The sequence below is a fragment of the Cervus elaphus genome, chromosome 7 (assembly GCF_910594005.1).
Source record: "Cervus elaphus chromosome 7, mCerEla1.1, whole genome shotgun sequence".
Lineage (NCBI taxonomy): Eukaryota > Metazoa > Chordata > Mammalia > Artiodactyla > Cervidae > Cervus > Cervus elaphus.
The window spans coordinates 38,267,164-38,285,962 of record NC_057821.1 but is presented as its reverse complement, the minus strand read 5'-3'; the positions used below and the strand labels follow the sequence as shown (position 1 = coordinate 38,285,962).

The window sequence follows — 18,799 nt, the reverse complement described above, 5'->3', positions numbered from 1 at the left end:
TTCGGCATGTATCCTGTATTACAGACAACCCAGAAAAATTACAAGAAAGCCAGATCATTCTGGAATTTTCCCCTAACTTTCCATTGCCCTAAATAGCCAAGTTTGATGGGTAGGCACAGCAACTTCCAAGGTTTGACATCTGTTAATAGCACTGGGTTTAAACAATAGCCAGGACTTCTTTTCTCCTTATCACAGATAATTGAGAGGAGGGTTACCCTGGAAAGTATAGAGTCAGGATTCCTGGCTCAACTGCCTTCCATTACACACCAGACTTTTTCTTTTTTGGATTAAGTGATCCAAATGTTACTCTGGCGAAGCCCTCCAAGGAGTAGCACTTTTTCCTCAAGTATTCAGCGCCCTCCAGCAAACTCACCTAATGTCCAGGCAAAGTAATACTTGGGCTTGGAGGCTTGCATGACAACGTATAAATAGCAGAGTCGGGTCAGAAAGTTTGCTTCATGAACAAACCAGTCGTCAGCCAGGGAGGTGACAGGGAAGGTCTTCGTCAGCGTCAGAAACAAAAGGAGAGATACCAAGGTCACGCACAGCTTGTGCATCACGGCTCCCTGGAAATGGGGGAGAAGAATGAAGTAACTATTCAGGAGACACTGGTGCGTGGAAAACAATTTCAGCAAAGGCATGCTAAGAATAAAGCTGCTCCATGGCCTCTGCGGTAATAGTCTCTAGATGAAGGGCATTCTTCCTCAGGGCACAGTTTCAGATGATGGGCATACATGCTATATTTAGATGCAGGATACGCCTCTGACACCCCAGGAAGGGATGGATCTAAAAAAAAAAGAAAACTCTTACCAGCACATTCTACCATCAAAGGTCAGGTGGTTCTGTTACCCAAGTGAGTGACCACTTGCTCAGTTGGGTCTGACTCTTTGCAAGCCCACCAGGCTCTTCTGTCCATGGGGTTCTCCAGGCAAGAATACTGGAGTGGGTTGCAATTTCCTTCTCCAGGGGATCTTTCTGACCCAGGGATCGACCCTGGGTCTCCTGTGTTGCAGGCAGATTCTTTACCGTCTGAGCCATTAGGGAAGCCCCCAAACATATGCAAAATCAGTAACATTACAGGGTGGCACTCTTCCATCAGAAAGAAAGAACCACTGGCCTGCTGGTCCTGTAGCCGGCAGAGCCAAGGAAATGGGTCTAAGTCACCAGCAAGGAGCACAGAGGCTTAGTTAGGAAGGATTCTGGGCACGTGGGTACATGTCTGAGCCAGGACGTGGGCAGGTAGCCTTACAAACCCTTTCTGGATGGTCTCCATGCAGTCTGCTCTGGGGTTGAGATGTACTGAGGTTTTCAATTCCCTTGGATGGAGTCATTTTGCCCAGATGCCCTGACATCCAGGAGACGTCAGCTAACACCCAAAGAATTATAGTCCCCAACTTTATAAAAGAGACTACCTTTATTTGTAACAGCGCCTGCCTCACAGGGCGGCTTGGGGTTTCAGCGCAGGAATGTTTACTAGGGCCTGAGAACAGTGCCGGATTCCCGGCATCTCGCAGTAACTAACTAACTGTTAGTTACTAACTCACTCACTTAACTAACTGTTCACCACCAGGGCGCGCCAGCCCCTCACATCCATGTGTCTTTGGCCAAAATGCAAGTTCAGAGCTTCATGTTCTCTGTGCCCAAAAATGCAAGAGTCTCCTTGGAGGGTGACCTGAAGACTCTCTGATAATATTATTTTCCAAATAATGTGACACAGAACTCCTCCGACAGACCCTGCATATAAGCACCTGTGGTTACTCAGATGATGCCCAGCCAGGGACCTCCCTCCTAGATTCTGTCCATAAAGGTGTCTGATTCACCATAAACTGCAGAGGACCTGACTGTGTCAAAACTCTCAGAAAACATGTTTCATCAGTCATTTAAATTTTCAAATACTTAATGGTGCCTGACTGGCAGTTTATAAATATTTAAATTATCCTCAATCTCCCCCTTTCCAATGTTTCTCATTCCTTCCATTAATTACAAATTTTCCTTAAATATAGGATATCTGGTCTGGATACGTTCAGCAGATTTGCAAAGTTCAATGAGTTATCCTCATGTTGACTAATTTGAGATTAATACACTTCAAATTAAAACATTATTTCTAAGAAACACCTTCAACTGTCTACAAATCAATAAGATGAAACTTACTGGCTATAAGGCATGCTGGTATAAAGCTGGTTTCCCTTGCCATAGTAAGACTCTGCAATAAAAAGTACATTTATTTTGGTTCCCACTCTTTCCCCCTTCACCGTTTATGATATAGTATCCTCTGGCTGTCTATGAATTTCTATTCATAAAAACACATTTGAAGGTGTTAACTAGCACCATTGTAGGTACATCATAGGCAGTAAATACTGGCTGGTTGGCAAGTAGATTACTTGCTGTAATATTTCCAGCCAATGAGCTTCTCTGGAAATAAACTCCTGTTGCTCCAACAGGGAGAACTCCTGAAAATAAATACCAATGTTGATATTTTAAACAGGGGGGAAAAGTTATGGGCCAAGCTTTCTGGTAAACTGTTTGGCTTTTTTTTTTTTTTTTTTTTACTGTTTGGCTTTTTAATTAGAACAATTAAAAGTGACCGTCAGCCCTGGCAGCAAAGCTCTATTTTCTAGACCTCTGGATAAATACTTGGCACTAAAAAAAAACTTACAGTGGGAGAAGGTTCTGGCAGACTGTGGAAGCCTTTTTCCTTCCAGTTGACTTCCAGCAACTTCATGTGTGTGTGTCTCCCCTCAATGAAGGCTATATAATCCTTGAAATTGTTACAAGGGCCCGCTATGATACTCATGAAGTTGAGAAGGTAGCTCACGTATTCCAAAAAGGAGGGTTTTGCTCTGCGAAAATAAAGTGAGAAGTTGAAGAGTCTTCAGTCTTAGATTTTTCTTTCATATCTGCAAATGTGCCCGTTGTAAAGACAGGTGTTGTCTCTGTAGCTAGTTAAATGCTACACGCTCCTTCTTTGTTCTGTTTCTTTAAAAACCCACCTAAGAGAGAAATGAAGTTGAAAGGAAGTTAAGGAGGTGAGTGGCTCAGAGACGGCACAGCACTGCATGGCGCCCTCTGCTGGCCAACTGCAGCTCTACACGCGGAGGGCCAGGCCAGGACAAAGGCAGCCTTGAGGCTGGGGAACAAACATTCTTTCTGGGCAAACTCAGCTGCCTGTCCATGTCCACCCGAGAAAATGAAGGTAATAAACATCAGGCAGGGTGGGAGCCCGGCCTAATGTGACTTGGTCGAGATGGTGTGAGATGGGAAAACTCCCTCCCAACTGCCAAAATAAATACAAAACAAATGATGGGTGGAACTGGTTTCCACTTGAAGAGGCCACACAAAACTACTGCGGCAGCAGTCTCCTGTCTGCTTTGGCCTCCAGGCATGACGTCCTGGCCAACAGACAAGGGTTGTGGCAGGAAAACACTGTGCAGAGACCAGTTGTGTCTCGTGTGTTAATGGCATTTTAAAGGGCAGGCTCAGATCCCCTTGGTGGTCCAGTGGTTAAGACACTGCACTTCCAATGCAGGGGATGCATGTCTGATCCCTGGTCTGGGAACTAACATCCCATATGTCTCGCAACCAAAAATAAATGAAATGCTGTGATATTGTCTGAGTAGAGTTTCATTAAAAATCGTAATGTTGGAAAGCAAAAATAAGAACCAAAGGGCATGTTCTTCTAACGACAGAGCTGTGGGGAAAGGGTTCCTCATGGGGCATGGCTCACCAGTCATGGGAATTATGCCCTCTAGCGTTTACACCTCTATGATGCTTAGCAAAGAAGTTAGTTCATGAGACTCTTGCGGTGGTTCTTTTTCCATCACTTCCAAGTCCCGATTCCTTAACAAAGAAATGTAGCTGGGATGCTCTCTCATACATCCCAGTTATCTCCTGCTATGGTCTGGTATTCTGGTGTTCATTGGAAGGACTGATGCTGAAGCTGAAACTCCCAAAACTTTGGCCACCTGATGTGAAGACCTGACTCACTGGAAAAGACCCTGATGGTGGGAAAGATTGAAGGCAGGAGGAGAAGGGGATGACAGAGGATGAGATGGTTGGATGGCATCACCGACTCGATGGACATGAGTTTGAGCAAGCCCCAGGAGCTGGTGATGGACACGGAAGCCTGGTGTGCTGCAGTCGATGGGGTCGCAAAGAGTCGGACACGACTGAGCGACTGAACTGAACTCTCTGGTAGGAACTCTCCGCCGTGGCTGCACCACCCTCCCCCACGTGCCATTTCAACTGCCTTATCAGTGCTATTCTCCTCTTTTCACGGCCTCCCTTCCTCTCTGACACCCACCCCCTCTCTACTTCACCATCAACACTGGCCAAAATCCACCTTCAAACTTTAGCTTCCTCCTTCCTCCACTTGCCCAGCCCACATTTCTCTCTCCAACCCTATATCCTATCTTTTTTCATGCCAGCATAATCATACTGATGGGCACAGATAAGTGACTGTTTCTTGAGGACGCCCCCCAACTCTAGATACATGCCCAATAAAAATAATCCTGGAATAAACAGAACAATTGCAGTGAAGGAGAATACTGGGAAACTAAGAAAATTACAGAGCCACTGACCCTTTAATCGAGGAAACCTATCCCACAACTACACCGAAATCCATTTTAAAATGACCTATGAACAAGGTTATCATGGTTTACCATTTATAAAAGCCAAAGACTGGTAGACAACCCAGTCTATTGATTGTCCATCAACAGTAGCTTCATTCCATAAACACTATTACATCCATTTAAACAAGGAAGAGCTCTGAATACTGATGCCCAAAGGGCTCAAGACTATATCGTCAAACTTACTTTACAGCAAGTCGATGTTGCTCGCTGGAAAGATCTGCAGCCCTTCGACCTAATCCTATGAAAAGAAACATTTAGAAATAAGAGGTTTTGAGTGAAGTAGATCACTACATCCTAAAAGAGGCTGATAAAAACTCATTTGAAAGAAATGATTCATTTTTATTTCATCAGTCATAAAGAGTCTTTGTTTTCCTTTTTTTTTTTTAATTTATTTAATTAAAGGCTAAGTACTTCACAATATTGTATTGGTTTTGCCATATATTGACATGAATCAGCCATGGGTGTACATGTGCTCCCCATCCTGAACCCCCCTCCCACCTCCCTCCCCATCCCATCCCTCAGGGTCATCCCAGTGCACCAGCCCCGAGTACCCTGTCTCATGCATCGAACCTGGACTGGCGATCTGTTTCACATAGGATAATACACATGTTTCAATGCTATTCTCTCAAATCATCCCACCCTCGCCTTCTCCCACAGAGTCCAAAAGACTGTTCTATACATCTGTGTCTCTTTTGCTGTCTTGCATATAGGGCTATCGTTACCATCTTTCTAAATTCCATATATATGCATTGGGCTGCCTATAAGTACATGAGTGAGGAGGAAAGTTTTTATAGGTTCTTAGGAAGAGGGGAGGATCGGAGGTTACCCTTATTTAATTCGCCAGTATGAACAGGGATCTACACTGCATATGCTCCTTACCACGCTAAGGTTTTCATTGCTACATGAGACACAGCCTCCCTTTGCTGCCTGAGTTTGCTAAACGCCAACCAGATTATGCTGGGTACGGACACCTGGTAGACACTGAGAATGGAATGGAGTAGGAAACAAATAGGGGACTTTCCTCTTCCAAAGGAAAAAAAACAGGAAATGTAGCCCTGAATGCAGGGAAAACACCAAAGAATTATCAGGAGGTTTTTCTTCTTTTAAAACGCACCCATGCCAGAGCTCCCAACGAAATCACTCTTGTGCCTCCTAGAAAATGCGTATGTTAACTTACAGTCAAGGAAACCAAACTGTCATCTTAAAAGCAAAAGAATTCAACTTTAAAACTGTATATTTAGCTAAGACAGATTATGGTCAACAACCACCAACACAACTCAAAAACATGCCTAAGAGAAGGCAGAGTGTTTCTGGAATTTACTTGTTCCTCCCACACACAAGAAAGAAAAAAAGGCAAATAAACATTTTGCTGCATGTAAGGGATATTCTAAAAACAAAAAACAGGGTAAACTGAGAACACTTTAAAAAGTAAATTCAGGCAAAAAGCTTATGTATTAAAAACAAAAACAAGAAAGAATGTTGGTTAAACAAAATCACACTCACTTTTTTCTAAGATCTCATCAAATAGTCCAGCTCTGGCAATCTAAGGAGGGCTTCCCTGATAGTTCAGTTGGTAAAGAATCTGCGTGTAATGCAGGAGACCCAGGTTCAATTCCTGGGTTGGGAAGATCTGCTGGAGAAGGGATAGGCTACCCACTCCAGCAATCTCAGGAATTAAATTGATTTTAGCTTATTGACTTATGGTGCTAGTATGAGCCTATAACCACGATCAAATGGTTTTCAGATACAAAAATACTGACCAACTCACTCCATTTTGCCCAGGACTTTGCCAATTGGGGCACTAAATATCTCCTGTCCTGGGAAACCCCTGGGTTCTGAGCAAACCCGGATAGCTGGTCAGTGTAGAAAGACTCCATCCTCAGAATAAAATTGTTCGGTTCTCTAGTGAATGACTATGAATGACTAATCACCAAGTATGAACTGGGAATAAACAGGGTCAAAATGAAATTAAATCAGTTCTCAAGCTTTAAGGAAAAACAAGAAGACTCACTAGTGGGGACTAAATTTTCCCAATCTGTCAACACATAAAGAAGTTTCAACAATCGGAAAGCATTTGTTAGAGCCCTACAAACCCAAAGAAGACATCCTTACTAATTGCACCTGCATCTCTTAAGCCCATATTGAAACCCTCCTGGCTGGAAGCACCACCCTCCTTTCCTGGAACCCAGTATTAACACTGGAAATAATCATACTTTCTGGCCATTATCAAGAAAGGTCCAAGTGAAGAAAATGTTCAGTTTTTAGACAAACAGAAGATTCTTCCTCTTGCCAGCTTTTTACAGGTTTGGGCCCATCTCATTAGATAATTCTCCAAGCCAAAAAAAAAAGGTAACTTAACTAGCCAATGCTGTTTCATCTTTTATAACCTTCTGAGCTTCTCAGAGATGAACCCAAAGGAAAAAGGATGCCATTTCTTCTTGACAGATTTGGAAATCAAGGGCAGAGAGTACCACAAAATTAACTGAAATTTAAAACATCATAAAGCTAAACTGAAAACCCACTGTTCTCGATGCAAATGTTTCAGCAAAGGCTACAGATTCAGCAATGGAGTGGTAGGTCACGGCTGGGAAACTAAAAAGCTATGATTAATCTGAGTTGCAAAAACAAATTTTTTTTTCACAACATATAACAAGATCTGCCAGCCCTTTGTCTAAACTTTAGGCTGTGTATACAGTGGAAAAGAAGAACTCTGAAGGTCAAGCTCACTCTTAGACCCAAAAGGAGGGCTGCTGTTCTTACCATCATGAACTTGGAATGCCAAGGTTGTGATCTTCTGAGTAACAATCATCAGAGGCCTAAAAGGAAGATAGAAAATAATGAAGACTGGCCACATCGCCGCGGGAGAAAATGTTTATTCCATCTCTGGTCCTGGTAGTTTCTCATCTTGAAGGTTATTAAGTAAAATACAAAAACCATGGAATTCAAAACATTTTTTCCCCTTTCAAATCACCTTAAATAAGCACAGAGAACAAGTGAACAGCAAGATCACCCTGAAAAGTCTCTCTTGCCTTTTTACTCAAAGCTAAGCTCCAGGACCAACACTGCCAGCATCTCCTGGAGCTTGTCTGAAACGCTGAAGCTCATGCTCCAACCCCGACCAGAAAATGAGAACCTGAATTTTAACAAGATCTCCATGGAATTCAAATACACGTTTAAGTGTAAGCAGCACTAGTCTGGGAAACACCCAATCCAGTGCCCTGGTTCCACCTGGATAGGTATATTTTTTGGCTGCTTCATCCTAATATGGTCTAACATGGTTTGTTCTATTTAAAGGCAATGCTTCCATGCACACATAGTAAAGAAAAAAAAAATACATTTGTAAAATGGAGCTTCCTGTAAATAAAGCATTTAGTGACCTAAAATAGCAACAATCTTAATTTGAGGGAAAAAAAAATCTTAAGAAGTGACAACCATATCAACAAGGGTGCCAAGATAGTTCAATGGAGGCAAGAATAGTCTTTCAACAAATAGTGATGGGGCAACTAGACAGCCACATAAAAAGCATACTGAAAGTAACTAAAAATGGTTCAAAGGTCTAAATGGTAAGAGCTAAAACTACAAAACTCTTACAAGAAAACACGGGCATAAATCTTCATGACCTTCAATGTGGCAACAGCCTTTTAGATATAACACCAAAAGCACAAGTCACAAAAGAGAAAGAAAACAGATCAAACCGATGTCATTAAAACCTGAATTTTTTGTGCTTCAAAGGACACACACCATCAAAAACAGTGAAAAGACATTTCACAGAATATACAAACGTATGTGAAAATCATATATCTGCTAAAGAACCTGTACTAGACTACACAAAGAACTCTTCCAAATTAAAAATAAAAAGACAAAAATAACCAGTTTAAAATGGCCAAAGGCTCTGAATGGACATTGATCTTGAAGAAAAGATATACAAGTGGTGAATAAGCACACGAAAAGATGTTCCACTGTCATCAACCATCAGAGAAACGCAAATCAAAACCACGAGACACCACTTGGCAAGCACTAGGATGACCAGAATCAAAAAGACAGGTTGTTCTGGCCACAAGGCGGAGAACTGGAACCCCCATACGTTACTGGTGGGAATATTTAATGGAGTAGCTGCTTGAAAAGCAGTCTGCCAGTTTCTCAAAAGGTTAGACATAGAATTACCATATGACCAAGCAATTCCACTCCTAGGTATATACCCATGATGTGTCTACACATAAACTTGTACATACACGTTCAGAGCAACATTATTCAAAAGAGCCCAAAAGGAACAACCCAAATAACCCAAATGTTATATAAATACATTTTATTTATCCATTCATTAGTTGATGGGTGTTTGGATTATTCCTTTCAGGCTGTTTTGAATAGTGTTGTTCTGAACATGTATGTACAAGTCTATGTGTAGACATATTTTTCTTTCTCATCAACTGATGGACAAATAAAATGGGATATGTCCATCCAGGGCTTCCCCGGTAGGCTCAGCAGTAAAGAATCTGCCTACAATGCAGGAGATGTGGGTTTGATCCCTGGGCCGGGAAAATCCCCTGGAGGAGGAAATAGCAACCCACTCCAGTATTCTTGCCTGTAAAATTCGCTAGACAGAGGAGCCTGGCGGGCTACAGTCCATGGGGTCACAAAGAGTCGGACATGCTGTGCACAGCACACAGTCACACACACACACACACACGTGTCCATCCAACAGAACATTCAATAATTCAATAAAAACAATGAAGCACTGCTACATGCTACAGCATGGATAGACCTTGAAACCATTATGCTAAGTGAAAGAAGCCAGACCTCAATGGCCACATATTATATGATTCCATTTATATAAAATGCCTAGAACAGGCAAATCCATAGAGAAATGAAATAGGCTTCTGGTTGTCTAAGACTGGGGAAAGGGAGGAAATGAGCAGTGATAGTTAATGCACACAAGTTTCTTTGGGTAGGAGGGTGATGAAAATGTAAAATTAACTACTGTAAATGATTACACTCTAAATTCACTCTGTGTATATGCTAAACCCTGCTGAATTGTGTCCTTTAAATGGGTGAATTGTATGGTACGTGAATTGTATCTCAATAAAGCTGCAGTTTGGTTTTTCTAATCATCTGGCCTAGCTCAGTACCTTTAATAGCTCTATTCTTGCCCCATAAGACAAGATAAAATCTTACCGCCCAACTACCATACCTTCCGCTAAACCTTGTAAGTTTAGCCTGGTTTTCTGATCTCCATCCTCATGGCTTCTTACTGAACTTGCCATCTCTAACAGATATGTTCTGAGGGCTCATTTACATACAAAGCTGAGGTTTGGTCAATGTTCTATGACTGCATCCGTGAGATGCAGCACAGCCTCTGGGCCCCGAGCTCAGGCCAGGCCCAGGTGTGGGAGGATGCGACTGGACACAAAGCATCCTTAGGCCAAAGCTGATGTGTCCGCTGTACTCAGCCACCTCTCTGTGAGGTCATTTTCTTAACTCCTCTGGTTCCCATTTCCATTTTCCATCTCTTTAAAAGAGTAAGCATGTAATATTTTAAACTACCTGTATAAACTAAGAAAATACACTATTTTAAAGAGTGTGTCAACAAAGGCCCTTTGAAATCTTAACACCTACACCCAACTTTATATCTTATTTGCAAAAGCCCCACCGCCAACATTTGAAACAAGGGTCCTCAAACTGTGAAAGGTGAGGAGCAGGGGAAGTGAGTGGTCTGCCTGTGGGAGGGAGGGGCGGCTTGCTCTCCGGGGACTGGGGCGAAATGGGAGTGGTGGACAGGGGGCCCCCGGAGTGGTCACTCTAGGGTAGCAAGACAGCTCACAGCTGACACTGATTTTGATCACACTGTTATACAGTGAAAAAAAAAATAACTGCTTCCAGAACATGGAGGTTTGGGTCCTAAAAGTAAGGACTATATCAAAACTTTCTATAAGAGCAATTTGGCCTTATAGACCAATATAACCTCACAGCTCGTCTTCTTGATATTCTACCAGACTTCTAACCCAGAATGTATAACAGATGCCAAGGGCCATTTATCTTGAAAGGGACTCACCCTAAGCATCACATTCCAAGTAGTTGCCAAACATGTCCTTTTTTTCCCCAAAGCCTTTTTGTCCTGTGAGACTGTAAGTCTGAGGAATCGGGAATAGGACCTAAGCTCCCAGCCTTCTTTACACAGGTGAAGTGGAGTGAAGTCGCTCAGTCGTGTCCGACTCTTTGCGACCCTGTGGACTGTAGCCTACCAGGCTCCTCCGTCCATGGGATTCTCCAGGCAAGAATACTGGAGTGGGTTACCATTTCCTTCTCCAGGGGGTCTTCCCGACCCTGGGTCTCCCGCATTGGAGGCAGACGCCTTAACCTCTGAGCCACCAGGGCCCAGCACAATTATTTTTGTATTCTGAGACACACATTCTGATGACCATGCAATCTGCAAACCGAGTTTCTACATTTAGTTTATAACTTCATTTTTAAAGGGCTTATAATATTGATATATCCATAAAGAAAATGTGTCACAGAATTAGCTTGCCCTTCTCTCTCTACCTAAGACAGATGGATGGATAAAGAACATATGGTACATATATACAATGGAATATTACTCAGCCATTAAAAAGAATGAAATTATGCCATTTGCAACAACATGGAAGAACATGGACATGATCAAACTAAATGAATTAAGTCAGAGAAACAAATATCATATCACTTATATGTAGAATCTTAAAAAATTGATACAAATGAACTTATTTACAAAACAGAAACAGATTCACAGGCTTAGAAAATGCATATGGTTACCAGTGGGGAAAAATGAGGTATGGGGTGGGGAGGATAGATTGGGAGTTTGGGATGGACAGGTACACAATGCTGTAATTAAAATAGAAACCAACAAGGACCTACTGTATCGCACAGGGAACACTATTTTGTAATAACCTAAATGGGAAAAGAATTTGAAAAAAGGATACATATTTATCATTGAATCACTTTGCTGTACGCCTGAAACTAACAACATTGCCCATCAACCATTCTCTAATATAAAATTTAAAAAAAAATTTTTAAAGAAATGTAACATTTGTTTTCCTTTACCTGGGGTTAGATTCGATGTATTCCACAATGAGACACACATTCAGCAAAGCGTTTAGTATCTATTCACAGAAACAATGGGCGTGAGAAGGCAGCTCTCTGATTGGCTGCTGGGGATGCGTGACTGACCGGCTCCAGCCACATCCTCTGGTCCCACCGCCTTGCTGGTGCTGAGCCCACACCTCCTGAGGCTGTGTCCAGGCAATGGCTGAGCACAGCTAGGTACCCAGCAGGACCCTCCAGGCCCGGTATGGTGCTCCTCTGCTGGGGATTCGAGCTCTAGGACTTATCACTGAACTCGCTGAAATATTATAGAACTGCACTGCAGTCCAAGACCTCAGCCCCATCCTTTCCTCTCCGTCTCAGGGGCCAGACGGGCATTTCCATCTGACGGCTCTCCCAGATGGAAGAGCCTCTCTGTTTAGCTGCCTCCGCGTTTTCCCTCACAGGTATTTCACCCAGCACATCTCATACTTCTGTTCCCACCTTGGCATCCACTTCTCACAGAACCCAGACTAACAAAATGTATAATAGTAAATATCTGGATCAATGTAAATGAGTAACAATTATTCCATATGAAATCTGTACCTTTAGGTCTATGTAAGAATCATATTGTTATCATTCTTGATGAAAAAAATCTCCCTTCTGGGGGGCAAAAGAAAGAAGCCATGGGTCAAATAGTGTTACTCATCACCCAGACTATACTTTCAATAATACAGTGTTTCTGTTTGAAATATCTGAAGAAAGTTCTAGCAACTTAAGAAACAACTCACACATGGAATCATGGGCTTATAAAACACACACTGCCAACCTATAGGAAAGGAAATGGAGTTAGACTCTTCCTACATTCTTACTTTCCTGTGGGTGTAAGGAACAGTGCCATACGCTTCTGCTCAGAGGGTGTCCATTCTGAACACTTTTTCATTCATCAGTTTATTTAAACCAATGGGTAGATCAGATGCCAAACTCAGACAGCACAGCTTACTGAGACTTCAGAGTTACTGACTCAGGATAAAATTCAAATACCATAATACCATCCATGTTGCATTTCAATCAAAAAGTAATATAATCCAAGTCACAGACCCCCACCTATTTGCACATACTGGGCTGGTCAGTGCAGTGATCGGGATTATAATAAACCATCAGAGGAAAACATCTCCCATAGAACAACAGGGCAAATGAGCTCTACTACCCCAAGGGGTGTGAGTGAGTGGTATTTCTAGAATGCCCAACAGGATAACCGGGAACACAAATGGCTATTGTTCCACGGTGTAGGCTGCAGTTCACCATGATAAGCATGCACAGTATGCATTCAATTGTATTATATTTAAATGACATTTAGAACTTATTATATAAAAGTTTTAAAAACTATTATTGAAATCACCAGTAAAGACCACTCCCCAACCCTAGACAGAATTACTGTCTTAGCATTTATTTCCCTCCACTCTTTCCCCCCGCCAAGTCCACATTCATGAAAATGGAATCTCAATACATGTATTTTTGTGTGTGTGGTTTTGATCCAATACTTTGACCACTTCATGCGAAGAGTTGACTCATTGGAAAAGACCCTGATGCTGGGAGGGATTGGGGGCAGGAGGAGAAGGGGACGACAGAGGATGAGATGGCTGGGTGGCATCACTGACTCGATGGACATGAGTTTGAGTAAGCTCCGGGAGTTGGTGATGGACAGGGAGGCCTGCCGTGCTGTGATTCGTAGGGTCTCAAAGAGTCGGACACGGCTGAGCGACTGAACTGAACTGATTTTCCATTTTATTGTAAGCATTTCCAGTGTTATTAGATATTCTTTGAAGACATCATTTTAATGGATGCATATTACTACCAGAATTTATTTAACTTTCTTGGCTACACCATGTGGCTTGTGGGGTCTTAGTTTCCCAACCAGGGATTGAACCTATGACCTTAGCAGTGACAGCGTGGAGTCTGAACCACTGGACAACTAAGGAATTCCCATTTAGTATCATAATTTAACCATTCACCTCTTTTGGACCAGTTAGGATGTTTCCAATTTTGAACTATTATTGACAATAGTTGAACACACCTATGAATAAATTTGATTTCCTTCAGGTAATTCAGTTCCTAGGAATGTACAATAGGATATAAACTTTTAAAAACATTCTTGCTTAAAATCTGTGGCTAAGTTGCCTTCCAGAACAGTTGTACCAATTTATAGTCCCACTAGCGGCGTATAAAAGTTCTCATTTCATGATGTTTTCAAAAAAGCATGAGCAACTCAAATTGCCATCCTGATGACAGAGCAATCATCTGCCTGAATCTGGCCCTCTCTGCAAAAGGATTAAGGTTCCTTCTTGTTGTTTCCCTCAGAAGAAAACTCGATTTGCACCCTTCTGTGAGCAAAAAACAACCAGTTCACTATCACAGACTTAAAAGGAATCAAGTATCAGCTTTATTACAAGCAATTGTTGAGCTTCCCCGGGGAGAACAGTTAAGTCTTCCCATATTTTTAATAACCTGCATTCACAGAGAAAACATCGAGCACACTGACCTCTGTGTGTACTGATACAAGTGAAATCAGCACCACTAATAAAAGTGAATCTTGTGTGTTACCCTCACCGTTCACACCAGTTTTGATTATTTTCAGAATGACAACATTTCAAGCCCCAGAATAATCTGAAGTACAAGTTTATGTGCTCCCCCAAATTAGAAACATATATACATCATTGTTGGAGAAGGGAATGGCAATCTACTCCAGTATTCTTGCCTGGAGAATTCCATGGACAGAGGAGCCTGGCAGGCTACAGTCCGTGGGGTTGCAAAGAGTCAGACACAACTGAGTAACTCACACACATACATCACTGTAACAACCCTAACATAATCCATTTCTGGTCAACTCCAGTATGTGCTCTTGCTCTACACACCAGTGTTAGGCACATAGGTTGGCACGCATGCTCAGAAGAGAAAAGCTATCACATCAGGCTGCTGCCTTAAAAACACCAAGTGTAACTTCAAATCACTGCTTGATTCCTCAACAAAATCCTAAATAAGATTCTTAGACCAACATAAACAAATTCCATTCTGAAAGAGAACTGCTGGTTGCTTGTATGTTCATAATGAGGACTGTTTCCTACTGGGGCTTCCCTGATGGCTCAGATGGTAAAGAATCTGATGCGGGTTTGATCTCTGGGTTGGGAAGATCCCCTGGAGAAGCGAATGGCAACCCATTCCTATATTCTTGCCTGGAAAATTCCATGGACAGAGGAGCCTGGTGGGCTACTGTCCATGAGGTCACAAAGAGTTGGACATGACTGAGCAACCAACACAATGAGAACAGACACTGGGAAAGAATCTCTGTTATTGACCATTTGTGATGTAAAACATCTTGTCAATTTCTGGTTAGTTTCTACCTCTCCATTTATATTTCGGACATTAACCAAGAAGATGGATTTATATCAGTGAGGCACTGTGCATTTATGGTGACAGGGGAAAAATAATGCTGCTGCCTAAGAATGCCCTATAATTTAAAAAAAAAAGACACATACCTTCCAAGAACTGAACATAGTATGGTCACTTGCCAATTAGGGATCTAAATCACTTTCAATGTACAGGAGCAGACACATTTTCGTTGTCTCCTTTCCCTAACAGAAGCGTCCTTTCTCGTTCAAACAGTCTGCACTTTTGTAAAGTCAGAGATTTCTTAACACAAGCAGACCCAAAAAATGCCAGAGGACAAACACCACGTAAGGAAATGTAGCACGATGTCGCCTACGCCACTGACGGTGGAGTGGACAGGAACTCCCATCCTCCCCCGCTGTCAAACCCCAGATCCACCCTGTTTCAAAAACCCATGACTGTCTTCCCATAATTTGCCCTCTATCCTTCCCTTTTGGCAACTTTCCACAATTGCAATTATACTAAAAATGACGTAACAATCGTTCGAGAGTTTTATGGACAAAACCACTGGAGGACATGTCACGAGGGCAGGGAGGAATGTGGAGGGGCAGGCACTGTGACCTGTGTGACCAGGAGCCGGGGACCGCGCTCAGCAGATATATATGAAATCAGAACAATGGATATTCATCTCCTAGAGCCACCATAACACAATGGGTGCCTTAAAACCAAAAAACCTTACTGTCTCACAGTTCTGGAGGTCAGAAAGGCCAAAAGCAAGGTGGTGGCAGAGTTGGGTTTTTCTGAAAGCTCTGAGGGAGAATGTTCCATGCTTCTTCCTAGCTCCTCGGGGTGGACGGCAACCCCTGGAGTCCCTTGGCTTGTGGCCGCATCATTCTTCTCTCTGCCTCCGTCTTCACGTGGCCACCCCTCCCTCTGTGCGCCTCTGCCTCTCTCTCGTGGATCTCTTATAGGACACCCACCATGTGAATTTAGGGCTCATCCTAATCTAGCATGCCCTCACATTAACTAGTTACACCTGCAAAGGTCCTGTTTCTAAATAAAGGACATATTCCAAGGCTCCAAGTGGACACGAATTAGGGGAACACTCGTCAAACCAGTACGTGATGGCGCGCTCACATGCAACCTTCCTATATGCAAACCTGAAATGGGTCACTGCCCATTCATTCTTCCTCAGTCTTTCCTCACCTCTGTCTCCTATAACTGTGCCTGCCATCTACAGGCTCTCAGTCAGGTCTGCTGAATGATGAATGAAGGTATCTTCCAAGGCAGGACCCAACCGCTTCCCTGGAGTGTGGATCTGATCAGGGATGGCTATGTTGTTACACAATCCCCACCCACTATCTCCGGAGTGGTTTTCTCCAACACAGATTGAGACGGTAAGGGGAAGCAAAGATGCTTGCAAAGCAATCGTAATGCAGGATTTTCATTTTTATAATCCTGCCCCACACCCTTCTGGCGTTCTCAAATACGAGAGTATTTAACTCATCCATTTAGTGAGCACCTATGACGTGCCGGCTGTTCTTCCATGGTGGCTCAGACAGTAAAGCGTCTGCCTACAATGCGGGAAGACCCGGGTTCAATCTCTGAGTCAGGAAGCTCTCCTGGGGAAGGAAATGGCAACCCACTCCAGTATTCTTGCCTGGAAAATCCCACGGACGGAGGAACCTGGTAGGCTGCAGTCCATGGGGTTGTAAACAGTTGGACACGACTGAGCGACTTTACTTTCACTATGATGTGCCCGGAGTTCTTCTAAGTGTGGGGAACAGGGAGACACAGTTCTGGGGTTAAACCAAAAAAAACTGAAGTTTGTTGATTAAACTCTCTAAGGAGAGTTATGACCACAATTTTGAAATTACTTTTAATGCTACAACTTTGCTAATCTTTGTTGCTCGCATATTTTCCATATTTTGTTAGCCATACACATCATTTAAAAAAAAAAACAACAAATAGCAGTTTGTGAACTTGCTTCAGGAAAACTGAAAAATAGTGGTCCACAATCTGGAAGGAAAGAAATAAAGAAAGGATGCAACTCAAAGAGAAACAGGCAAAACCCAGAGGCCTGAGGGTAAGAGGAACCTTGCCCAGAAAGCCAGTCTGAGACCAAACCAGGGTTGTGGATATTTCAACACAACAGTTTTTGTGTTCCAAGCAACACTTCGCCTCCTGAAGCCTCATCACAGTGCAACAGTTTAGCTGCACAACTTGGGAAGTTCCTACAAATGAGTGGTAAGCTGTAGTCCTTATTTCATTGATTACTCTCTACCAACTCAGCCCATGAAAGGCAGGTCAACCTGAGGGGAGAACCCAGGCTCTCCCTGACCTCAGACTGCCTGCACAGAAGAGAACCGAACTCCTAAGGAAGTGACGTGGATAATATAAGACGTGTGAGGAGGAGTGTCTCTGCTATAGTGCCTGTTCCTCCAGATTCACAAAAAGCTGTTCCTGAAAGAACATCAACAGAGCACAAATTTTTCACTGATTCACCGTCAGCTTCACTAGGTGACCCACTAGGACAGGGGTGGCCCCCGGGTGAAGGCCACAGTGACAGACAAAACTTTACAAGAAGTATGGAGACCCCTGCTATGCCAGACGTTACCCTTCTGGTTGCCAGAAGTCTGGGGGAGCTGGGGAGGGGGCCTGGGGAGAAGGCCAGAGCAGCTGGGGGCACTCAGTGGGGCTCATGTAGCAGCTGTTGGACTGGCCCAAAAAGTTCATCTGGCTTTTCCGCAACATCACATGGAAAAATCCGAGCGAACTTTTGGGCCAACCCAATGTTTATCAGCTACTATGGAAGAATTTTGTGTTATTAACTAGTAAGAGATAAAACACCAACCCTGTGTTTGGGACCTTAGAATAGGGGTTGGCAGACTTTTCTGTACAGAGCAAGATAGGAAGTATTTTGGCTTCTGTAAGGTCATATGGTTTCTGTCATAACTACTCAGCGCTACCACCGTAGTGTGAAAATCAGCCGCAGATAACAAATACATGAGTAAGTGTCTGGGCATGTTCCAGTATAACTGCAGAAACAAGTGGCAGCCCGGACAGAGCTTACGGTATGTGGTTGGCGACCCCTGCCTTACAACAATGGCAGAGCTCACCATCCTATGGAGCAATCAAATCTCCAACCTCAACCTCATGAGCACAGTCTTACCAAATGATGTAATCAAGTCACTGATGATTCGTACCCGTGCTCTTGATCTTTACAGACCTCCAAGGGACTGAGTCAAAGTCAGCCATCCAAGCACCGCAACACAAATGAAGATACTCACCCAGAAAAATCTGTAGTGAGAATTCCGTAGTGGAAGATGTAGATTCGACTGATGTGGCAGATTGTAAGGTAGCCCATCGCTACAAAAAAGGAGTATCTGCAACCAAAAACACCGAGGATCAGATCATTGTGCATGCACTCAGTCGACTTTCTCTTCTTTCTCTCCCTCACCCCCCACATGCGATTGGCCACAAAGTCCTATCCGGCCCACCTCCCTCCCCAGCACATCCCTGCTCCTCACTTGCACACCCACGGCTCTCGGCCCTTCATCTTTTCTCATCTGGGCCACTGCAGCCGTTCTCAACTCGGGCAGCAAGACGGAATCACCTGGGGAGTAACTGGCCCCACCCCCGGATGTTCTGATTTCATTGATAAGGGTGCATCTGGCAGGTGTCAGCTCCAACATGCAGCCAGCGCTGCGAACCACGGACCTGTAAGGTCC

General features: G+C 43.3%; 1 protein-coding gene across 4 annotated transcripts in view; it reads right to left on the bottom strand.

Moving 5' to 3' along the window:
* Nucleotides 1-18,799, bottom strand: part of MBOAT1 (membrane bound O-acyltransferase domain containing 1) — a 107,859-nt gene that overhangs the window by 22,729 nt on the left and 66,331 nt on the right. For all 4 annotated transcript variants that reach the window (XR_006342106.1, XM_043908425.1, XM_043908426.1 and 1 more), the window contains exons 4-8: nt 18,359-18,454; nt 7,389-7,444; nt 4,812-4,866; nt 2,657-2,840; nt 374-566 (exon numbers count right to left, since the gene is read on the bottom strand). Coding sequence is in view for 3 of the 4 variants with exons in the window: in XM_043908425.1 (XP_043764360.1) it covers nt 374-566; nt 2,657-2,840; nt 4,812-4,866; nt 7,389-7,444; nt 18,359-18,454 (584 nt within the window). In the remaining variant the exon portion in view is untranslated. The remainder of the gene's footprint in view (nt 1-373; nt 567-2,656; nt 2,841-4,811; nt 4,867-7,388; nt 7,445-18,358; nt 18,455-18,799) is intronic.